This window comes from Brassica rapa, chromosome A07 (assembly GCF_000309985.2).
Source record: "Brassica rapa cultivar Chiifu-401-42 chromosome A07, CAAS_Brap_v3.01, whole genome shotgun sequence".
In the NCBI taxonomy this organism is placed as follows: domain Eukaryota; kingdom Viridiplantae; phylum Streptophyta; class Magnoliopsida; order Brassicales; family Brassicaceae; genus Brassica; species Brassica rapa.
Window position 1 is genome coordinate 3,039,874 of NC_024801.2, and position 23,416 is coordinate 3,063,289.

The following is a 23,416-nucleotide window of genomic DNA, read 5'->3' on the forward strand; positions in this document are numbered from 1 at the left end:
GTAATAGTGAATAATTTTTTAATTATTCAATATACATTTCTTATTTCATAATATGTAAAAACATATTATACATAAAATAATTTTTATATAATGTTCATCCCATGCAAGACACAGATCTTAACCTAGTTCTATAAAATGAAGAAGGCTTATTTGTCGAATTGAAAAAGTGACTCTTCTAATTTTCAAACACCAAGGTACATTTACAACTTCTACATATGTTTTACTATAGTTTAGATCAAGAATAAAATACCATGTCAATATCAAGAATGACTACGATTAGAAAAGTGATATTATCTAAACTAAATATATAGTTTTTGATTTTCTGGACCGGCCTTATTCTAAACAGATTTAAGCCTAAAATATCTAAGACTCAAATATACTAAGCCTGTAAAGCCCAACTATATTTGGACTTATGTAACTAACCTCATATCCAATATTTTATAGGGTTGAACTGTTTAACTTGAACATGTACAGGTCCAGGCTTAGTATATTTTGAGACCCTGAATCAAAGAGATTTAAGAAATTTTGTAAGATCATGTGCTTTTACACTACTAGCACATCCCTAGAGCCAGGGTCTGGCTACATGATTGTTATCACAGAAGACTTCCGAGTAAGTCGTCTTCCGGATAAGTCGTATTCTGGAAAACGTAGTCGTCTAATTAAAATTAAATATTTAAGTTTTATTTTTTAATTGCAAAAGTAACCTGAAACGACTTTCACCGAAAGTGAGATGATTTCCACCGAGATTTCAGAAGACTTACATGGAAGTCTTTTGGGAGACTACTTCCATGTAATTCGTCTAGAGAAAGTCAAATATTTGACACAATCTAGTCAATTGCAAAACTAACATGTTTATCCTAGATGACTTACCGGGAAGTCTTCTCTGGTATTTTTCGAGATTTATTTGTTAATACAAAAAAGTTAGAAGACATCTAAAGAAGCCGTCCCTAAAACACACACATAAATTTAATTGTAAAACTAACATATGCATTGAACAGAAGACTTCCGTGTAAGTCTTCTGAAATTTTTTTTTTGATTTCATAGTTTCAAACAATGAGATAACTTTCTTAGCTTCTCTAACCACACAAAACTCACCACCAAAGCGACCCACTTTTTAATGAACAAGAATCATGAGCTTGAATGGCTCTATGAACCTTAAAAAGTTTAGAATCAAACCATCAAATATTTCTAATGTGCTATATTATCCTTGTCTTGAAAAAGCATCTTGAGCTTTCCATAATCCATCCGTGTAACATCATCATCCCTGAATCAAAGGAAATGACGTTACTAAAAAAAAATGTGGAAGCACCGTAGCCTATTGGTTAAGGTTTAAAGGCTTCTACACCCAGGTCTGGGGTTCGAATCCCAGACTATGCAATTTATTGCAGATTACAAGAAATCCAGGTTTCAAGTCCCGGAGAGAGCGGTTTGTTAAACAATTATGCAGACTACAGAGGAAAGGCTTGCAAGGGATCTTCAACATGGTGCAAGTAAAATCTGGTCAGGCGTGGATCTTCATAGGACGGCTCAGGTGATGCAGTTAAGCGTAGGTCTTCATAAGGCAGGTAGTATTGTCGGTTGTCGAATCGTCTATGTAATCTTTCCTATATCATAATTGTAAGATCATAATAAATCAGCGTTATAAAAAAAAAACTTGCCAGAAAATTTAGTTTAAATTTCTAATTAAATAAATTAAAATACATAAATCAATAACCCTCATTAAATTGAAAACTTTTTCCAATTTAGAAGTTCTACAGACCTTGGTAGATGTTTCTCTTTCTTTTTTTTTGCTTAATTAAAAGAATAGGGCACAACCGGTGCGAACCGGTGACCTATTGATAGATGTTGATTAAAGTTACGTTATTTTCTTGATTATGGACTGAGCATGTGCTTAGATGATGGAAGAATCAAATTAAGAATGGATAACACAAAGTATATGATAAATCATAAAATAGTTTCTATTAAATTTTCTTTCATGTATATACAAAAATTGTAGGCTTATTGGCCTAAGATGTTAAGAATTGAAACTCTGTATTTGATCAAAGACTTAGAGAGAGATTCAAGTCCATCTTCAAGATCTTGAATGCATGACTCTAGGTTCTGACCGTCCTCCATCTTCAAGGTCTTCTCAGACTGGAATTCGGAGTCCACCTTTGTGAATTCATTTCCTTGAGCTTCATATGAAACTTTTTTCTGGTTAATCAACTTTGAGACCAGTGACCATTTGCTACAAGTCTTTGATCCAGACATAAAGCAGAAGAGAGAATCAAAAATGTTCACGCTGATAGCTTCTGCTTCTTCAAACACAGCCAAAGAGTCATCGTTGCACTTCAGGTCTTGTTTGACCTTCAAACTCTTGACGACCTTTTGGAATGACTTCTTGAGAGATCTTCTTGAGGCTAAGTAATTTTTAATCTCTCCTGATAGATCTCCACGCTTTCTTCTTAGAATGGATTGGATCTCCATGAGACCTTCTTTCATCTGCGACAAAGCGTCCCTGGAAATGTTGCATAGATCCAAGATCCTGAGAGATCCATCAAGAAGTTGCTCGGTGACTTTCTTGTTCTGCTCTTGAGCTAGAGCATGCTCTGTGGCAGGTAAGTGAATAAGTTTTTCAAGAGATTGGTGAAGCTCTTGAAGGCTGTTAAGTCTTTGACAGATTGAAGAGCTTGAAGATGTTGACGCTTCCTCAGAAGATCTCAAACGAATCAACTGCTCATCCACATGAGCAGCTTGTGGGTGAAGTCTAGAAGGGAAACTGTTAGAGCGAACATGGAAAGAGATTGCCATTTTGTTGATCTTTAAGCTAAAGATGAGAGAGATAGCGATGATTGTTCTGCCTTCTCAATGCCTCTCCGGGAATACATATATACACCATCAGGAAAGAGAGAGATATGAGAATCCATGGTGGTTAGAATATTTAGATCATCAATATAGTGTCTCCTTTCGAAGGTGACAAAAGGCATCTCAACTTAATATAAAAGTAATTATCAAGATCTATATCTCTTGCCAACCAATACCATCCTCAAAGCTCATTTCTCAAATTTTCTTTTAAGGCATTGAGATGTGCTCATTGCACGAGGGACTAATTAAAACCAATGCTGGCTTGTCTGCTATTTAAAAAGCCCATGCCATTCGTGCAGATCTCATCCTTTTCTTTCTATAGCTTAAGTAATAATAATGTGTCTCTTTTTTTTCCAGCTACTCCACATTACACGTGAACTACCGACTACAATGTGGTGCCAGAGGACAATGCATGGACAATGCTGATCCACGATTGTGCATTTCATGTTTTAGCCACGTTGAAAATGCTTCTAGTTACCTGAAACCGAGTAAGCTGTTGAAAATGGAGGAATCCAACATTTCCAAAGAGGACACAAGAAGAAAGCTCAACGCGACAATCACATTTTTTAAAAGAAAAATTATGCATTTAAATCTATATTAAAAAAATTAATTCTGTGACTCAAAGTAAAGAAGAGTGATAATGATTTACCACACGTTTGTGTTGTGCTTATATTAATCAATAAAATATAATAAAGCAACTATGATAATGGAAGTTTTTGTTTTTACCAACAAAATAACGATGCAAGCTTTTGCCTTCATATATATTTTCTCTAAATTTTTTTTTTTTGGTTTTTACCAAAAGACATAAAAATGCGAGTTTTGGCCTTTTGGGTGGAGTTAACGGCAAGATGTTGATCACATGAGCCTGCCAGTGTGACCTACATCTACACGTTTGCGTTGTACTTATATTAATCAATAAAAATATAATAAAACAAGTTAACTATGATAATAATGCAAGTTTGGCTTTTACCAAAAATAATAATAATGCAAATTTGGCCTTTTGGGTGGAGTTAACGGTAAGATCCGTATCCGTAGATAAAGCATGTGAACAAATCATGTGGAGGTTCAGATGAAGTGATTAACTAAACTACTTTTAAATGGTATTTTGTTTGTTATTTTCTTTAATGGAAAATGATGGACAAGAGAAACCAAAATAGTATCAGTTTATCAAAATAAAATTCCTATTAAATCTCAAATTTCAATAAGCACATATAACCATCATCGTTTGTATTCTGAAAAAGTAGCTGTGGAATTAAGTCTACTTTTACAATGTAATTGTAGTTCGGTTGGTATTGGTATAATTTAGCACTATTTTGATCCGCGCGGGGGCGCAGATGTATTTTTAAAACAATCTGATGCAATTTGTTTTATATGTCACTATTTTGGGTTGGAAAAAAAACTCGAATTCGAAAAACTGAACCGATCACAATCCGAATAAGTAATACCAAATCCGAATCCGAATTGATTAAATATCCGAATTATTCAAAATTTTGATATTTGAAGAACTGAAACCTAATCTGATCCGAACCGAAGTATTTTGGGTATCCTAAATAGATTTATATACTTATATATATTAATTATTTTTTAGATTAAATATTATAAAAACATCCAGAATATATATGATACTTTTAAGTTCGTTTAAATACTTGAAAATATATACAAATAATCAAATGTAAATATCTAAAATAATTAAAACATACTCAAAACTCCAAAAACACTTAAATAATTATTAATTCTCTATCCAAATATTTAAACCAAACCAATTTATATGTTAAAATAGGTACTATGACATATGTAATTCAAATTTATATGTAATATATTCCATTGTGTATAGTTTTTTTAAGAAATTAAAAAATATAATAAATTTTTAAATAATTTAAATTGGTTATCCAAACGCGAATCGAATTCTCAAAGATCTGAGCCGAACAAGAAATTCCAAACAGACAAAAATTTGTGTTACCATATAATTAATCGTATTTTATACGTACCATCAAATAAGTAATCTTATAATTAATAATATTTTATACATACAATCATATAAATAACCACATATATTATATTTTTAAATTTCAATATGAAATATAAAAACCATAATTTAAGTTGGTGTTTGAAATTGGGCTTTGTAATGTATTTTTCTTATATATATTGAAAACATTTTTATAATGGTTATTGGAAAATATGTTTTTGTAAAAATTAATTTTTGAATATATGTATGTTTTTGAATGAATTTTTGATATAAATCAATTTTAAATTATTATTTTGATTTGAATATGTATATCAATTAACATAAGCCATTACTTTTTAATATAATGTAATAGACTTCCAATTTTTTTAATAGCATAAACCTATTATTTTTTTTTCCTAACTTATTGATATGATATTCATGTTTCCAAACATCATTATTTTTTTAACAGTTATTTATCTCTCATGTGAGGCTGCCACCTAGGATCCAGGTCAGAAAGTCATTTTTTGAGGTTGATACACGTGTCCTCCTGCAACGAAATTGTGCGTTTCATTAATTCTCAAATTAGATGGGCTTGGCAATCGTCTCCTCGCATACCCTATCTTCCAGAGACTCTTAGCAAACGCCTCATTCAATTGATCTAATAAAGCTTCATAACTACGACAACAAACTTAAGCCTCCCACTAAAGGATGCAGTAAATTATCCAACCCCACCGTCTTTGCGTTTCTCAGAATTGTACCTATAAATATGGATGTCGACTTCCATGGCTCTCACCACTGCACTCTACATTCCATTCTTCACTATTTATCTCTCTGGAATTCTGTTTACAGCAAAAGACATTCCAAATTCCTACTCTTTCAATTGTAACACGATCGAGAAAGTAATGACCCGTTCTGGATCCGCCCCTGATCAGCGCCGCCATGCTCACGAACGACAAGGTAGTTGTTTTAATTAAATAGCGATCTTGAGAATATTGAGTCGACACCTTCATATTTGACTTTTCAGATGAAGTTTGGGCTGAGTTAGTGACGTAACCGTTGCCAACCAACACACCACTGAGACATCGCTCACGATGTCTTTGTTGTTTCCGAAAAGGGACGAGAGAGAGAGAGGTATATCTGATGGCCGTCGCTGCCGAGAGGTGGGAACCAGTGGATCGCTGGCGGAGACGGAGTGGATTGTGCGGCTGTGTAGATTTTGTTTAGAACTACGCCGTTAAAGATTGAGAGGACAGAAGACGATGAGATTTAAGTGGACGATATGTTCTCTTTAATTTGATTTGGTTTTAGGATAATTCAGAAAAAACTCTTAAATAAAAACGTAAACAAATCAATTTATGTGCCATTCACATTACGATTGGGTCTTATATTGTGTAAGTTATGCGAGAGAGATAAAAAGCCCATTTCCAGGTTTATGTCCACATATGTAATATACTTGATTATGCTTGGATTTAAACTTGGTTTCTAAAAGTTACATGCTATTTGAAAATGTCATAAAAATAAATTAGAATAAAAATATAAATTTTATTTTGTAAAAAAAAAAAAAAAAACACTCTCTTTCATTGAGACCACATCATCAAGTAAAATACCATAATTATTAAAAAGTTTATAAGAAATTGCACCTGTTAATCTTATTAGTTCAACCAAACAGTATGAATAACACATCATCCATAAACATTTTAATAAACAAAGTTGTATATTTTCAACTCAAAACCAAATGAAAATATAAATTATAAATAATTATTTCAGTATAGTTCATAAAAATAATATAACTAATAAAATTAGCTATATATAAATATTTATATTTTAAATATTTAATTGAATTTTATTTAAAAAAAACATAAATTCGATAATCAATAATATTATCAACATATATGGCACATATTTATATTTTTTTTAAAAACTTCTGTCTGCAAGGAAAGTAGAACAACATTAAGGACAAAGTAAAACAATTAAATTTAAATATTTTAATGATCAAAAAAGTATAAGTTTTATAAATAGAATAATAAAGAATATAAAAAAAGGCAAAAACAATTTGGAACTATTAGTGAAAGTTGATGTCACTTATAATTGATAATAAATAAAGTAATTTAAATATTTTTACTAAAAAGGTTTAATGGTAAAATATATATACACTATATGTGTGTGATTTGTTGATAAATGCGCCACTTACTACTTCAAACAGAAAACACCATGATATATCAAAATATCAAATGTTATCGTATCCAGAAAATAGAAAAATCTTTTGTAGAAATCATGTATTGGATTAAAAAGGTCAATTATAGTTTCAGAAATGATACGGAAATAGAAAATATATATAGTTTCACAGTAAGAACGATAGACCAATATAAAAGAACCCGGAAAAAACACATAAAACAAAAAAAAATTAGATTATTTAAACAAATAGATTAAAATTTCTACGCAACCATAATAAAATAGAACTTATCCCCATTCAATTTGTTTCAACAATTGTAATATGAAATTTAGTCAACTGCAACAAAATAAAGATTCCAACAAACAAATTAGAAATAAAGTAATAAAAGATAATAAAGAAAAATAATTATGTAAATACAAATTTTTCTTCATCAGCAACTTCTTAATCCTTTGAAAAAGACCAGAGGCTGATGCGCTCTTCATATTTTGTTCAATATTCAGATCATGACATCTGGAGGGTGATGAAGCTACGACTCAGGAGGATGAGATGATTGGCAAGGAGCATGAGATAGAGAAGAAAAGCGAATCAGAACCGGAGTTTGAAAAAAAAACATAAGGAGAAGAAGCTTAAAGCTTTGAGGGATAAAAAGATGGATAATGCTGCATACAAAGAGATATAGATGATATGCTAAAAAATAATTAGTTTTAAAAAGTCTTAATTATTTTGGATGATATGGTTTAATTGATAATTTTAAAAAATGTAAATCTTTAAATAGTAATGTGGTAAGTTAAAAATTGAATAAAAAACGATAGTTAAAGATTACTTTTTGCATAATTTAAAACAATGGATTTCAAAGAAAATGTGCAAAATGTATTCAAAAACATAGAGAAAAACAATTATGTGTTGAATCTCAACTGTAATTCTGTATAGTTTTATGTGTTTACTATTATAATTGAGGCAAAACCAGTATTAAAAATGTACATTGACAATTTTCTTATTAGTTAGATAAGCCTATAGTTTTAAATAAGAATAAAAACAAATGGTAATATATATTAAATCACTTTCAATCGAGAATAAATTAAAAATAACATTTTAATTTTTCATTGTTTAGTTATGTTTTGCTTCACTCTAACTTCCTCCAATAAATTACTTGATATGAAGTGGTACATAACTAAAGTCAAAATATAGAAGTGTACTCTTTCATTAATTTATAAAACACTATTTTAAAATAGCATGAGAAAAATTCGTAACAAATAATTTTGCTACTAAACATAGTTCAACAAAAAAGCTATAATAAGTTACAAAACATAACCAGCAAAACACTAAAGTTTCATTAATATTTCATTCCAGATATAATTATGATCTAAAAAATTATATTCGGAAACATCATTTTCCTGTTAAATTAGAAAATATTATTTTAATGATATTATTAAACTATATATAGTGTTTTAAAATTGAGATTTAATTATTTTATCAATTATATTTTAAATGACTTAGCTTGGAGGTAGACTAATTTATTATCATGAAAGAAATAATTTGTGTAAAAGTGTTTTAAAATTTAAATATTCTTAAAATAAATTTATTATTATTTATTTAAACTTTATATTTTTTATTATATCAAATTGAAATAGAAATAATAATAGTATATATATGTATATATTATTAGTTTCACTAAAATATTTTTGCTAATTTTTTATTCTCTAAAAATAGAAAATAATGAAGGTTACGGTCATTTTAATTCAAACTAAAAATATTTATTGAAAATAACAATATGATCTAATTAATATGAAATCATATAAAATAGTTTTATTATAATTTCCCGCCCGTAGGGTGAACCGATCCTAGTACTTTAATATAAGATAGATTATTCATTTAGTTCACTCGTTTTGTTGAAAAAAAATCAATGATGAATTACACTATAATTAACGAGCTTTGCAACAACTTACATCACCGAATTTGGACTATAATCGAATTTCAATATCTTCAAGCTGTCTGGCTAAGTCTAATGTTGTGATTGGCGTCCAAAAAGCGGAGCGTATTTGTGGTATGGAGAGAGAAAAAAATGCATATGTTACCACTCAAAAAAAAATTGAATAACCCAACAGTAACCGATCAAAACCGCACTTGTGAAAACAAAACAAATAAATATTTTTGTTTCTTTTATTTTACTACAAAACCGCACATACAGTGATTACACTTTGGTTGTGGTGTGGAACATACGTTAATGTGCGTTCTTTTTTTTTTGATAATTTTGGTGTGATCCCAAAGATTTTTTATGACTAATCATCAAGAGGTGTCTATAGGTAGTTAAGAGGAATCGAACTCAGGGCAGAAATTCCAACTGAAACCTATTTATTACTAGGCCAAAACCACTTGGTTTAACCTGTGTTTTTTTTTTTTGTAATTTACTTTTCAGTGTTACAAATTTAGTCAAATATATTAAATATTTATTACTAATATTATTAGATAAAATGTAAGGATAGATTATGCACTACGATAACTAATTTTTAGCATTTTAACTAAAACAAAAAAAAATCAATTCAAACACAAAGAACTAAATCATTAACTAAAATAAATTTATTTATTTTTGTATCTAAAATATTTCAACCGAACAAAAAAAAATGTGTACCTTAATACTATACCAATATTTGAAAATAAACGACCGTTTCAATATTAGAATAGAGACAAGATCCTTATCCAGCGATTTTGACATGTGCAAGCACACCGAGAATTTTTAAGTTCTTTACTTTTTGGTGTCCCACTACATAGACATGAACGAGTAATTAGTTGTAGAAAACGTGTCGATCTTAGTTCAAAAAAAAAGTGTGGATCCAAAGAAATCAAAGTTTAATATTGATAATAGACGGCAAGATCCATATTCGTCGTTATTTTAACATGCGTAAGCACATGAAGACTTTAAAGTTTTTTTTTTCTTGAATCACTTCAAATGTATGGTACCATACAGACATTAACAGAGGTATCATTGCTGGGACGTGTGAAATTCAATTATCTCATTACTCAGTGATTTTATTGTAGTAAATAACCAAAGACAGCTCCAATTAGATGGATTAAGTTATTAAACTAATGTTTTACCATTAGGTTAAAGTTTGTGTAATTTTCGAGTTCAAAGAGTTAATGCTGAACTTTCTGATTTCTTTTTTCTAGAATGAACTTTTTCTTTGATGGTTAAAGAGTCAGAGATTAAATAACTAAACACTTTAGAACTGAGACTTTGAAGACGTTTCTATTATCTTCTCTGCTATACATAATTTATAGGCTTTATTGGCCTAATGTGTTAAGAATTGAGACTCTATATTTGATCAATGACTTTGAAAGTGATTCAACTCCATCTTCAAGATCTTGAATGCATGATACTAGAATCTGAACATCTTCTATCTTCATGGTCTTTTCAGATTGAAATTCAGAATCAACCCTTGTGAATTCATTTTCTTGTGCTTCACATGAAACTCTTTTCTGGCTCATTAGCTTTGAGACAAGTGACCATTTGCCACAAATCTTTGATCCAGACATGTAGCTGAAAAGAGAATCAAACAGAGAAATTGTAACAACTTCTGCTTCTCCAAAGACAGCCAAAGATTCTCCATCTTGTGCAAGCTTCAAGGGCTTTTGTACTTTCTGGAATGTCTTCTTGAGGAACTTTCTTGAGGCTAAGTATTTCTTCACCTCTCCTGATAAATCTCCTCGCTTTCTTCGTAGAATCGATTGGATCTCCATGAGACCCTCTTTCATCTGCGATAAAGCTTCCTTAGAAATGTTGCACAAATCCAAGATCCTTAGTGATCCATCAAGAAGCTGCTCGACGGCTTTCTTGTTCTGTCCTTGAGCTAGAGCCTGTTGTGTGACGGGTAGGCAAATAAGCTTGGCAAGTGACTCATGTAGCTCTTGGAGGTTGTCAATTCTTTTGCAGATTGAATAGGTTGAAGATGTTGAGGCTTCCTCAGATGATCTCAATCTGGCCAACTGCTCATCGACATGAGCGGCTTGTGGGTGAGTTCTAGAAGGGAAACTGTTAGAGCGAACGTGGAAAGAGGCTGCCATTTTTTAGGAATCTAAGCTCTTTGTTATTGATCAAAGAGAAGGCACTGAGAGAGATAAAGATGTTTGTTCTGCCTTCTCATTGCCTCTCAAGTCAATACATATATAAACATCTAAGAAAGAGAGGCAAGAGGGATCTCATAGTGATTATAATATTAACAGCATTAATACAATGTCTCCTTTTCAAGATGGCACAAGGCATCGTTTTCTCATTATACACAAATAATGGTAGAGATCTCCACCATATAAGCTCAGTGTCTCCCTCCAGCTACATCTCAATTTACTTAATGCATTGAGATTAGTTTTCATTGCAATGAGATATATTCCAGTCTGGCTTGTCTGCTATTCAAGGCAATGCCACTCGTGTAAATCTCGTGCATATCTTCAAGGACTAAAATATATATTTTTCTCAGTGAGATTCCAGAGTAGAATGAGCCATAGGACAAGGAATAGACAATGCTGATAAAAGAGTCAGGTAATCACGTTGAAGGTGCGGAAATAAAGCCTATAAGGCCCTAAATGTAAGCTTTTATTATCTTACAAACCGTGTAACTGCACAAGCACTCTCAATACCTTTTATCAATTCCAGCTTGGCTTCTTTGTCTCCTGCGTCTGAATATTTTCTGATTTATAAGTCTCTCTGTCTGCACACGTTTGCCTGATAAATTTATGATTATACTAATCAAAAGAACGTAATCACTAAAGCCGCGTCATCATCAAATAAGAGAGTGCAACAGAGTTGTTGTATAAAAGCCGAGTACGATGGGTTTTTTTGACAAAAGAATTTCAAATTTAAATTAAATAAATATTTATTAGAAAAGACGATAATAACGAGATAAAATTTGCATGAACATATATCATGATAAATGACATCTCGTACCTAAGAAACTACTTAGATAGAAATGAACAAAACCAACAACAAAATGAGAGATAGTAGCTAGCGATTACACCCACGACCACAATGGCCATGTTTTCCTCGTTTTTGTACTGTCTTTCATTCTAAATCTTGGTATTTGATAGGAAGTTTTTTCTCCCTCCCACCCTCTGTAAAACCGAGAGAACACATTGGCTCGATCTCGGCTTCATCCATCGCCTAGCACTTGAAAAGAGATTCAAGTTCATTTTCAAGATCTCGAATGCATGACTCTAGGATTTGCACATTCTATATTTAAGGTCTTCTGTGATTGGAATCCGGAGAACCATTGTTAATTTGTTTGTTGCAGCTTGGCTTGTAACTTTCTTTTGGTTCATTAGATTTTAGACGAGTGATCATTTTCTGTAATTCTTTAATCCATAGATGAATCTTTTGAATCTAAAATCAACACATTTAGTAAGAGTAGGATTTCGATTGAAAGTTTAGGAGAAATCTCTGTATTGTGATTGGAATTCGGCGAATGAACATAAAAGCAGTTATATTTATTATAGTTGAATCCGGTTTAAAGTTGTATGTCTACTTTTTGATCGTGGATCAAGCCAAATCATAGTTCAATACAAGAATGATGATAAAGTCGTCGGGAGATGTTTAGGAGAGTTATCGGCTTTGTGTAGAAAGTTGTTGAGATAATTTCCCATGAGTTTATATGATCCGTTTACACTTGGGAAGCCTCCTTAATTATATAATGTAGTATGTGTCTTTTACTATTCCATCTAGATTTTTCCTTTTGTTTTAGGGTATTGTCTCTTTTATCGCTGACTTATTTTTTTGCCAATTTTTGTTCCTTGCTAATTTTATATTTTTTCCTAATTTTCATTAATTAAATCGACCGATTTGACTTTAAGAAGGGTTTTGACAATGTAACCAAACTGGTCTCCAACAACAGTGAATCGAACTTAGCAAATGTAATAGCTTCTGATTGTCCAAACACTGCCAAATATTCATCTTTGCACTCGTGGTCTTTTTCACATTCAAACTCTTAAGGTCTTTTTGCGGTGACTTCTTGATGGATGTTATTGAGGCTTAGTACTTCTTGACCTCTCCCAATAGGTCTCTGTGCTTTCTTCTCAGCATCTATTGAATCTCCATGAAACTCTCTTTCAGCTGCGTAAAAACATCCTAGGAAATGTTTCACAAATCCAAGATCTTGAGAGATTCATAAAGAAGCTGCTCAATAGCTTTCTTGTTTATCTAGGGCTAAAGATTGTTGTGTGAAAGGAAGACAGATGAGTTTGTCAAGTAATGCAGCATATGTTCTTATTCCTGGAAAGCTTTTGTGCTTTCCTTTTTTTAAGGTAAATGTTTGTATTATTATTACAAAACAAATTATGAATAATGACTTTAGGATAAGAGGTTAGATTCTAATACTTAAAGACTTAGGACTTTTATTATTAGTATAACAATCCAGGAGATCGACAGCAATGCAATCAACATGATAATCCGGGAGATCGACAGCAACATCAACCTCAGCAACACGATGCTCCACTTGAAGCATCAGATGAGGAAGATATGGTCGACAAATTTGTTGAGAAACACAATGAAAAACAAGGGCGATATGTCAACCATCAAAACGAGAAATACAACGTTCGCAGAGATGATCATGATTGATAAACCTCTATTAAAGGTTATAATTGTTGATCACAAACACTTGCAAAATAGAACTTAGAACACAAGTAACTTTCAGGCAAATTTCTCTGCCTTTTTTTTTTGGCTTTTTGATTTATATAGAAAACAAATTGGAACTACACATTCCTACAAACTTGAAAGCAAATTCATAATGGAAAAGATAATGGGAAAGTGATGCACGTTACTTTGTTCCTATCAAATAGGAAGTGAAGTAGTGATCTAATTATTTGTATAAAACATAAATAAAAAGAGAAGACTAAGTCTCAAGACTTAGCCGTTGAACTTTACTTTGAATTTCTTGAGCAGATGAGTCTTCCATAGTTAGCTTTATTTGATGACTCATCAATGATCAACGATAAGGACCTCAGAATCGTTAGGAGTCCAGATTTTTTTCTGATATTCTGGAATTTCAAGGAACCTTATACCCCGAGGATTTCATTGACTGGTTAAACACGGTTGAAGTTCTTGAGTTTCGTCAAGTTCTGGATGATGTTAGGGTTTCCCTTTTCGCAACACGCGTCAAAGGATGAGCTATGGCTTGGTGGCAACAACTTAAAGAGTCTCGACGAAAAGATAAGAAATTTCGTATAAATACATGAGATCACTTGATAAACACATGCGTTGAGATTTCTTACCATTCAACTATGAATGTACCTTGTACAATAAGTTACAAAACTTAAGACAACGATCACGATCGGTTTATGAATATGCAATATAATTTTCTGATGAAGGCTAAGATGACTTCGGGTGAAACCGAAAGAAACTCATTGCTCACTTCTTTGGAGGTTTTCGAGCTTAGTTAAAAGTGGCACTAGCTCAATTCAACCGGATCTCTGTTTCAGATGCTCCCCAACGAGTAATTTCAATGTTGTTCCACTCCGCTCGTAGTGGACCTCAACATCTTGTGCTTTCTTTCAATCCGCCTCCAAGGGCAATAACTCAGGTCAAACTTCCTCGGATGGTGAAACTTCACGCTTGGACTTTCCGAAATCAGGAACCAATTCCAAATCAATTGCAAACTCGTGACCAACTCGACAAATGCTCTTGTTTGCTTCTCATGTGGAGAACGGGCCAAACGGCATGTCCTAAGCAAACAAATCGGGGTCTCATCATTCAGGAAGCAGACAGCAAACCAATTTTTGATGTTTGTGAGGCATAAAATGAAGAAAATACCGACATTTTACAGGGTGATACCGTTTGATTTTGGTCATTCGCCAGAACTGTCTTATTCCCAAGGCCTCGCAAGAATCATGGCACACACTAACCTGTTTCGTTTAACAGGCACCATCAACTGCAGAATCTCTAAGCTCGTTATAGATTTGGGAAGCTATGCCAAAGAAATCTCACAAGACACACATATATTAGGCTTGGACTTCACTGCTCATCTGTCACCTTACATGCTCGCTTGGATCAATAACGGTACATATATTAAAGTCTCCAAGCAAGTGTTCCTTTCCTTCTCCATCGGCAATTACAAGGATTCAACAACTTGCGATGTCATTTCGATGGACGCTTGTCACCTCTTACTCGGTCTCCCATTGCAATTCGAGCGTGACGTAGTCCACCAAGGCAAAAAAAACATGTACAACTTCTTCTTTGGGGATCAAACTATCACTTTACTTTCATCTAAAGAAAAACATGAACTAAGTTCTCGAACTGACAACAGTCCTGTTAAGTCTGCTTCAGAAAAACGCATTGTTAACCTTACCAAAAGCAGCTTTTGAGAAGCAATTAATAGATAATGCCATTGTTTGGGCACTCATTGCTTCTCCATCAACTCCATCAACGTATCACACCATCTTGACCACCCTCGATCCTCTACTAACTGAATTTAGTGATATCTTTCCAGATAAAATCCCTAGTGATCTCCCACCATTAAGGGACATACAACATCAAATCGACTTGGCTCCCAAGGCAATACTTTCCAATAGACCTCATTTTAGATTGAGCGCACAAGCGCATGACGATCTGCAAAGAAAAGTGGAAGAACTTCTCACCAAAGGACAAGTCCAGCCACTTTTCCATCTCTACTAATTCCTCAGAAGGATGTTACTTGACGTATATGTGTTGATTGCCGTGCCATTCACAAAATTACGACACTATATCAGTTTCACATACCAAGACTGGATGATCTTCTTGACCAGATCAGAGCAGCAACCATATTCACATAGATTGATCTCAAAAGCGGGTACGATTAAATTCGTATTCGTCCAGGAGATGTATGGAAAACAACTATCAAGACACGGGAAGGACTTTTAGAATGGATAGTCATGCCTTTTGGATTTTTGAATGCAATTAGCACCTTCATGAGAGTTATGAATTAAGATCTTCGTCCTTTCATTGGAAAGTTTGTGGTAGTCTACTTCGACGACATTTTGATCTTTAGCACCAATGTGTATAGTTATGTGTCACATCTACAGGACGTACTTGTACTACGACGTGAATGTTTATTTTTATGCACAGCATAAGTGTGTGTTTGGTGTTGATCATGTTCTGTTCTTAGATTATATAGTATCGAATCAGGACCTTAAAGTCGATTCGGGTGAGGTTGAAGCAATCAAGTCGATCATGGCCAATTCTTCGGTCAATTAGCGAAGTTTGCAGCTTCCACGGAATTGTTTCGTTTATCGTCATTTCGTTCATCATTTTAGTAATATAGTGGCTCCCCTTACAGGATGCATGAAAGAAATTTCTTTTCTGTGGACTTCAGAAGCTAATGCAGCTTTCGAAAAACTCAAAAGTCACTTGGTTTCAGATCATATTTTAACTATTTATTAGATTTTACACAAGATTTCAAACTACATTGAGATGCTTGTAAAATCAAGATACACATGGTTCTTAGGCAGAATAGTCCACCTGTTGCGTTCTATAGTGAAAATATTGCGGGATCTCGTGCTTGTTGTAGTATGTATGACATTGAGTTTTACGCCATAGTTCAAACTATCAAGAATATGCACCATTATCTCTTACATCAAGAGTTTATTTTATACACGGATCATGACGCTTTCAAACACTTGGGAAATGAAGACAAAATTTTGGCATAGTGCTCTACTGATAGATTTTCTCCACCAATTCACCCTTGTCATCAAAAACCAATCCGGTCACACAAACAATGTGACCGATGCCTCCAGCAATATATATGTAATGGATCAATAAGAATTAGTCTAACAATTAATCACTTATACAATAATTGTAGAATATATATATATATATATATATATATATATATATATATATATATATGTATATAATCAATTATACCAAAATATATTATTTAATTTTATATTTTTTATAATTATGAAATATTTATTTACAAAATGTTTATGGATTAAAAACATTTACTATTTTTCAAAATAAAATGTTCTAATTATTCAGTTTTAAATTGGGAGAATCAATACTTTTTAATCATAATCAATTTATTTATAAATATTTAAATATGTTTAATTTTTGTAGAATATCACTGATAATTTTTATAATATCACTGATTATATGATTAGTGTAATTGTAATTAAATTAAAATTTATTTTTTATTTTTCTTTTCCCTAAAATATATATTAAACGATAATTTTTTTATAAAATATATTTAAAAATAAATACGATGAATCAAACTAATATAATTAAAATAATCTTATTTTAATATTTTTAAACCGAAAATAAATTTTGATTTAGTTGAAAAATATGTATTCTAATATAATGTAAAAAGAAAATTGAACCAATCTAATTTTTATACATTAAATTGCATTAAATTGACATAACAACATGATTTTATTTAAACATAATATTAGATTTACTTTTTATACATATACAATATAAAATAGTTTTAAATTGATCAACAAATGAAAATACACACTAAATACATATAATTTGATTATTTTGTAAATTTTTATATCCCTACATGAGTATAGAAGAGTCACTTACTACTGTTGGTAACTCTTAAGCTAAAGCCAAACATCTTACATCCGACAAGTTCTGTATTTCGCTGGTGAAGGAGGGTAACACTGAAGAATAATTAAATCTTAGTACGAGATATCTTCGATGCATAACTAAAAATATAATAGGTTGATTATAGGTGTAAGATTCTGCAGCCATGGGCTTATACTCAAGAACTGGTCTTGTCCCAATTCGAATCCTTGTTTAGGTAGCTGCAGCTCGGGTATTGGTAAGACCCCAGATGGCAGTTTCAGTGATGAAGAAGGTTGCTTTCTCTCGGTTTCTCTCTGTTTCTCTTTGTTCTTAGCATTTTCGTTATGCCCTTGAAGCATTAAGATGTGGTTTGGTTGTTTCATGGCTTCTGCTTGAGGAAAAGGGAACGAGGTCATCATCACGTCTTCCTCTTTTCCAGCTAAACAATTCGTGTCCGAAGACGAGAGAGGAGAGCTTGGGCGTGTTTGATTCATCTTAGCTTCCATCTCTGCTCTTTGCTCCAATACTTTAAGTGAAGTGGCTTTTCTATATATCTTGCAAAGCACAACGCTCTGCGATCAAAGACAAGACAAGACAAGATGAGAAACAAATTTGTTTCTAGGTCGCATAACTGATTCAGAACCGAGCTTAAAGTACCTTTGGTAAGGTGAGGTTATCAGGCATCCGGAACTCGTTCATGACCCAATCAGTCTTGGTTCCTCCTGGTGCTCTTCCTGTGTAGAACACAAGAGTCTTCTTGAGCCCAATCATACGTTTTGGCTCAGACGAGCTTATGATCTTACGATCAGACCCAGTTGCTTTCCAATATCCTTTCTCAGTTATCCTGCTTGGTCTCCCTCCGTCCCCATGCTTCCTTTCTCTTGGCACAAGAAAATACCATTCCCTCTCCCCAATTGTTGATAAACCTGCGATCGAAAGTCAAGACTTTATTAACACAATTATTGAGAAAAAGAGCTATAATAATAGAAATGAAGAAAGCAATTATACTAGTACATACGAGGTAAGTCCCATGGATCATGACCGTAAATGTTGAGAAAACCAATGACTTCCACTTTACATCTTTTCCCGTAAACCGTGTTCTTGAGGTAGAAATCAAGAAGCTCTTCCTCAGTTGGATGGAATCTGAAACCTGGCAGCTGAATCTCTTTTGACATATCTCTCACTGTCCCTAAGAACACGTACCAGGTTTTAGTTATCTTATAAGCTGTGTAAGTGAAAATGTCGTTGGTGGTGATATCACTTAGTTGATAGAATGCTCACCTATATACAGCACTTGGACCCAATGTGTTGTGTGATGAGGCAGTGTTTTGAGGGAGCAGACCAAGTCAAAAGAAAGATGCAAAGCCATATTGTGTAACTATTCTGAATACTTTGGAGGTTTGTGATCTTTGCTAGGAAAGAGAAAGGTCTTTATCAAAGTTGATGGATCCCACGCGTTTTCATCTTAGAAGGGTCTTGAGGATTTGGCCAAGAGAGCTTTGCTGCCATTGTTTTTTAAAGCTGTTGTTAAAGAATTATGCTTTAGTTAAATATTTAAAAATAATTAAAATATAGAAAATTTTAAATCTCAAGAACATTAAAATATATAATAAAAACATAGAAACAATAACTAGTAATAATGAAAGATTTTAATAGTAATTTTCTTTTTATTAATTTGAGGGTGTCTCGGATCTATGGAAGGACTTATGGCCGGTTCGTTTCTCCATCCAGATGAGCTATCTGGATGGAGATGAAAGTTTTGTTTGTTTAGACACTAAAAGTGCAACTCCTCCGGATGGATCATCTAGATGACTTTCGAAAACTTAGGCTTAATTTTAAAGTCCACTCAGCTGAACCAATTTTGACCCTTTAGATGGAGATGGTTCAAAAATCAAAAATTGGATTAGCTTTGAAATAAATTTTTTTAACCAATTGCATAAAGTCGGCTAAACTAAATGTAGAATAAGAAATGTAGATTTAGGATTATATATGTATGTTTCAGAATCGGAAGAATGGCCAGCATTTGCAAGTTATTTGGAAGACATTAAGATACTGAAGGGAATTTTCAATCACTCAGAGCTCATTCATATATTCCGGACGCTTAATACAAGAGCGGACAGTCTTGCACGGCGTGCTAAGTAGCAATCGTCACTTGTCGTTCATATGGATGCCGAGTTACCGATGTGGTTTGCAGAATCTTAGTTGTTGTGTATGTTTTTGACAAAAAAAAATATGTATGTTTATAAGTTATATCCAGACATGTTTATAACAGTTCGGGTATATTATTATTTTGGTTCGGATTATCGCTCGAGTTTTTCTGGTTGGGATCAAATGGCAGTGGCCACGTTTTCTTCTGATTGCTTCCAGTCTAAAAGATTGTGGGACTGGGCCTGTGCCTTTGTAAATCCGATAATACGGTTTTGGGTAGTTTAATATTACGTACTATTGTATAATCATGATCATCGAATGGAAAGATATAAAATATAATAAAGTTACTGAATAATTAAAGTCGGTTGAACAAAAAATTGGGGATATACTTTTGGTATGATGGAATATATTTTACAGAATCACTATATTTTTAAGTTATTTAATTAATAAACTAAGAATTTGAAGTATATTAATTACTGAGATATTTATTAAAAAATAAATGACATGATTTAGATATTTCTATAAAATAGAATTTTAATTTTTCTTATAATTAATTCAGCATTAGTTTTCAAAACTTTCATAATATATAACAATAATATATTATATAAAACCCAAATTATATATGCAAACTCATTTATTACATAAATATTTTAACGTCATTTTTATTAATTCCATATTAAAAAGTCTCCTTATTTAATATAATGAAAATATAGAAAATTGATTTAATGGATGTTTGATGCATGTTTCTATTTGTATTGTCATCAACATAAACAGATTCATATTGACTTTATAAACCAAACGGGTGATTCCACATCGATGTGAACGACGCAAGACAGTTGACTCCTGTTACTGCGGGTTAGGCTATCCGCTTTTGAATTTTGCGTCTGTGGTACATGAATGATTATTGAGTTGAGGAAGTTTACTTTGAGGATTTTGATATCTTCCAAATAACTTACAAAAGCTGGCTATTCTTTTAATTTTTGTGTCATGTATCTCAAATTCAAGTGATGTGAATTTAAAAGTAAGGTATAAGATAATGTGGCATCCAAACTAGGGTTGGGCAAATAAACCGAATCAGAAAGTCTGAACTGAACCTGACCCGATAAAAATGAATCCAAACCTATCCGAACCTGACACAAATACCAAATGAATCTTGTTTTACAATATTTTGGGTTATAGATTTTACCCGATCCGAACCCAAACTCAAATGGATATTCGAATGAAACAAAAAAAAAATCAAAATCCCTGAAAATAATTTGTACCAAACTCGATCTCAGTCCCTAATATATATCCAAAATACACTAAGATATTATTAAGTACCTAAAATGTTTAACTATTAGAAATGTAACTCAAATAAAAAGTTTAATATATATTTTTGGCATTTGGTTAATATTAATGTTCTTATGTTTCAACAATTGCATTTGAATTGCAATTATGAATAAATTTGCTTCTCAAGTTTAAACATGTTTTTTAAATTTTAAATAGTGTTTCTTAGGTTTATAGAGTTACTAATTGTTAATTTAATTTGTTTACATGAAATGAGATTCTTGTTTGCACAAAGCTTTGGTTTGTCATGATATGTCTAATGTTTTTATATATAGTTCAAAGAAGTGACTCGTTTGGTTGATAAACGAGTCTCCCAAAATTATTTTAAAAGATAACAATATGGTTTGAAGAAGTTACATAAACAAATTAATTGAAACTATTAGAAATATTGAGTTTAATAAAGTACAAATCAATATGTTTGGAATCGATAACCCAATTTAATATTTGAAACCAAAACTATTTTGGATTTAACCGACTCTTGAACATGTAACTAAATCCGAACCGAACCTGACCAAACCTGAACCCAGTCCGACGTAAACTTTTATAATATCTGAATGGGACTAAAATTCATAAACCCGAAGATCCGAAACCCGGATAAATCCAAACAGAAACCCGAATTGGTCCCGATTCCCAGCCCTAACCAAACTATCCATAATCAACCATTGTTTGTGATCAAATGCCAAATAAGATGTAAGAGATATTGATTTGCTAAAAGCTTACAAATTCCTGCCAAATATTTTTCTTTAGGATAGCCACTACAAGAAAACGTAGCAGTAACAACGGCGTTTTACGAGGAAATTATTTCCTCGTAAATTTACATAAGCTTTACAACGCAATTACGACGCGACATGACTTCGTCGTAAACTCGATGGTAATTTACGACGAAATGTATTCGTCGTAAAGTTAATGTAATTTTACGACGAAAGTACGTGGAATGCAAAATAGTTGTAAACGTTACATCGACATTACAACGAATCATGTTACCGTTACATAAAGGTGAAAACGTGTATTCAAAGTGCTTTAACTTACCTAAATTCGTTGTAAACGCGTTGTAAATTTTCCATGTAAAATCCATGTAAAACTTACCATATTTCTCTATATATATGTCATTTCCCACAACTCTCTTCCTCACAACACACAACTCTCTTCCTCACAACACACAACTCTCTTCTTCTCGAACCACCAATTACTATTTCGAAGATAACGATAACGAACATGAGTCATTCGTCTGTCTGCCAATTCAGTAGAGCGATAAGGAGAAAATGGAGGGAAGTGAAGTTGGTTTATACTTGAGTGAAACCTCCGACCATCGTCAAAGGTTCCTCTCAAGTACAAACCAGCTGCACTTCCGTCCACTTTCTCCTTGTCGTTCCACTGAATTGGCAGACAGACAAACGACACAGGTTCCTTATCGTTGTCTTAGAAATAGTAATTGGTGGGGTAACAATGCAATTACGACGAAACCAACGAAACCAAATTTCATCGTAAACGCCATGTAATATTACGACGTAAGTACGTCGAAAATGAAATTTTACATCGATATTACAACGAATCATGTTACCGTTATATTTAGGTGAAAAACTTATCGAGTTTCGTTGTAAGTTCGTTGTAAAAAAACTATGTAAAATCCATGTAAACTTTCCCTTGTAAAATCGTTGTTATATTTCAACTACCCAACTCGAAAATTTCTCTATATATATGTCATTTCCCACAACTCTCTTCCTCACAACACACAACTCTCTTCCTCACAAGACCCAAACGGAAAAAAAAAAAAAATTTTAAAAAAAATAGTAGAAAAAATGGTCGGTGGCGGTAGTATTTACGAGTTACGAAGTTGGATGTATTTGCACAAAGATTCCGACGGGAGAGTGACGAATGCATTTCTGAACGGGCTAGAGACATTCATGCACCAGGCGGGCTGTACACCGATCACGCAGGAAAGCGGTAAGATGTTCTGCCCCTGTTCAAAATGCAAGAATTCGAAATTTGCACGTAGTGAAACTGTATGGAATCATTTAGTAAACAGAGGATTTACACCACAGTATTACATTTGGTATCAACATGGAGAGGGTTATGGGGGAAATGAAGCTAGTAGTAGTAATGCTAATTTTGAGGATGCTCATCATAATGAAGAACCGAATCATGTGCATAATGAATATAATTATCATCAAGAGGAGCAGATGGTAGATCATGATAGGGTTCAAGATATGATTAGTGATGCATTTTTAGAAACAACTACAACAATAGCAGATGGAACTGGAAATGTAGAAGAACCTAATTTGGATGCAAAAAGGTTTTATGAAATGCTAGATGCTGCAAATCAACCAATCTACACTGATTGTAGAGAAGGTCTCTCTAAATGTCTCTAGCAGCTAGGATGATGAATATTAAAACGGATCATAATTTACCTGAGAATTGCATGGATGCATGGGCGTAGTTGTTTAAAGAGTATTTGCCAGAA

General features: G+C 32.7%; 3 protein-coding genes across 3 annotated transcripts; all 3 read right to left on the bottom strand.

Moving 5' to 3' along the window:
• Positions 1 to 1,940: 1,940 nt before the first annotated feature.
• Positions 1,941 to 4,526, bottom strand: LOC103845995. The gene has a single exon (XM_009122916.3). The coding sequence runs from the start codon at positions 2,788 to 2,790 to the stop codon at positions 1,999 to 2,001; it is 792 nt and encodes a 263-aa protein (XP_009121164.1). The 5' UTR covers positions 2,791 to 4,526; the 3' UTR covers positions 1,941 to 1,998.
• Positions 4,527 to 5,329: 803 nt separating this feature from the next.
• Positions 5,330 to 17,148, bottom strand: LOC103845997. Its single transcript, XM_033275517.1, has one exon. The coding sequence runs from the start codon at positions 11,019 to 11,021 to the stop codon at positions 10,242 to 10,244; it is 780 nt and encodes a 259-aa protein (XP_033131408.1). The 5' UTR covers positions 11,022 to 17,148; the 3' UTR covers positions 5,330 to 10,241.
• Positions 17,149 to 17,384: 236 nt separating this feature from the next.
• Positions 17,385 to 21,641, bottom strand: LOC103845998 (NAC domain-containing protein 22). Its single transcript, XM_009122918.3, has 4 exons — positions 18,763 to 21,641; positions 18,500 to 18,670; positions 18,139 to 18,407; positions 17,385 to 18,053 (listed from the first exon to the last, which is right to left on the bottom strand). The coding sequence occupies exons 1-4, from the start codon at positions 18,848 to 18,850 to the stop codon at positions 17,622 to 17,624; spliced, it is 960 nt and encodes a 319-aa protein (XP_009121166.1). The 5' UTR covers positions 18,851 to 21,641; the 3' UTR covers positions 17,385 to 17,621.
• Between the last annotated feature and the right edge of the window lie 1,775 nt (positions 21,642 to 23,416).

What these genes read in the sequence shown, in the direction of transcription:
- LOC103845995 (XM_009122916.3), bottom strand. Translation starts at nt 2,790, where the DNA reads ATGGCAATCTCTTTCCATGTTCGCTCTAACAGTTTCCCTTCTAGACTT.
- LOC103845997 (XM_033275517.1), bottom strand. Translation starts at nt 11,021, where the DNA reads ATGGCAGCCTCTTTCCACGTTCGCTCTAACAGTTTCCCTTCTAGAACT.
- LOC103845998 (XM_009122918.3), bottom strand. Translation starts at nt 18,850, where the DNA reads ATGGCTTTGCATCTTTCTTTTGACTTGGTCTGCTCCCTCAAAACACTG. An exon ending in TGATCCATGGGACTTACCTC is followed by an intron (nt 18,408 to 18,499) that starts GTATGTACTAGT and finishes TTTCGATCGCAG; the next exon opens with GTTTATCAACAATTGGGGAG. An exon ending in ATAACCTCACCTTACCAAAG is followed by an intron (nt 18,054 to 18,138) that starts GTACTTTAAGCT and finishes CTTTGATCGCAG; the next exon opens with AGCGTTGTGCTTTGCAAGAT.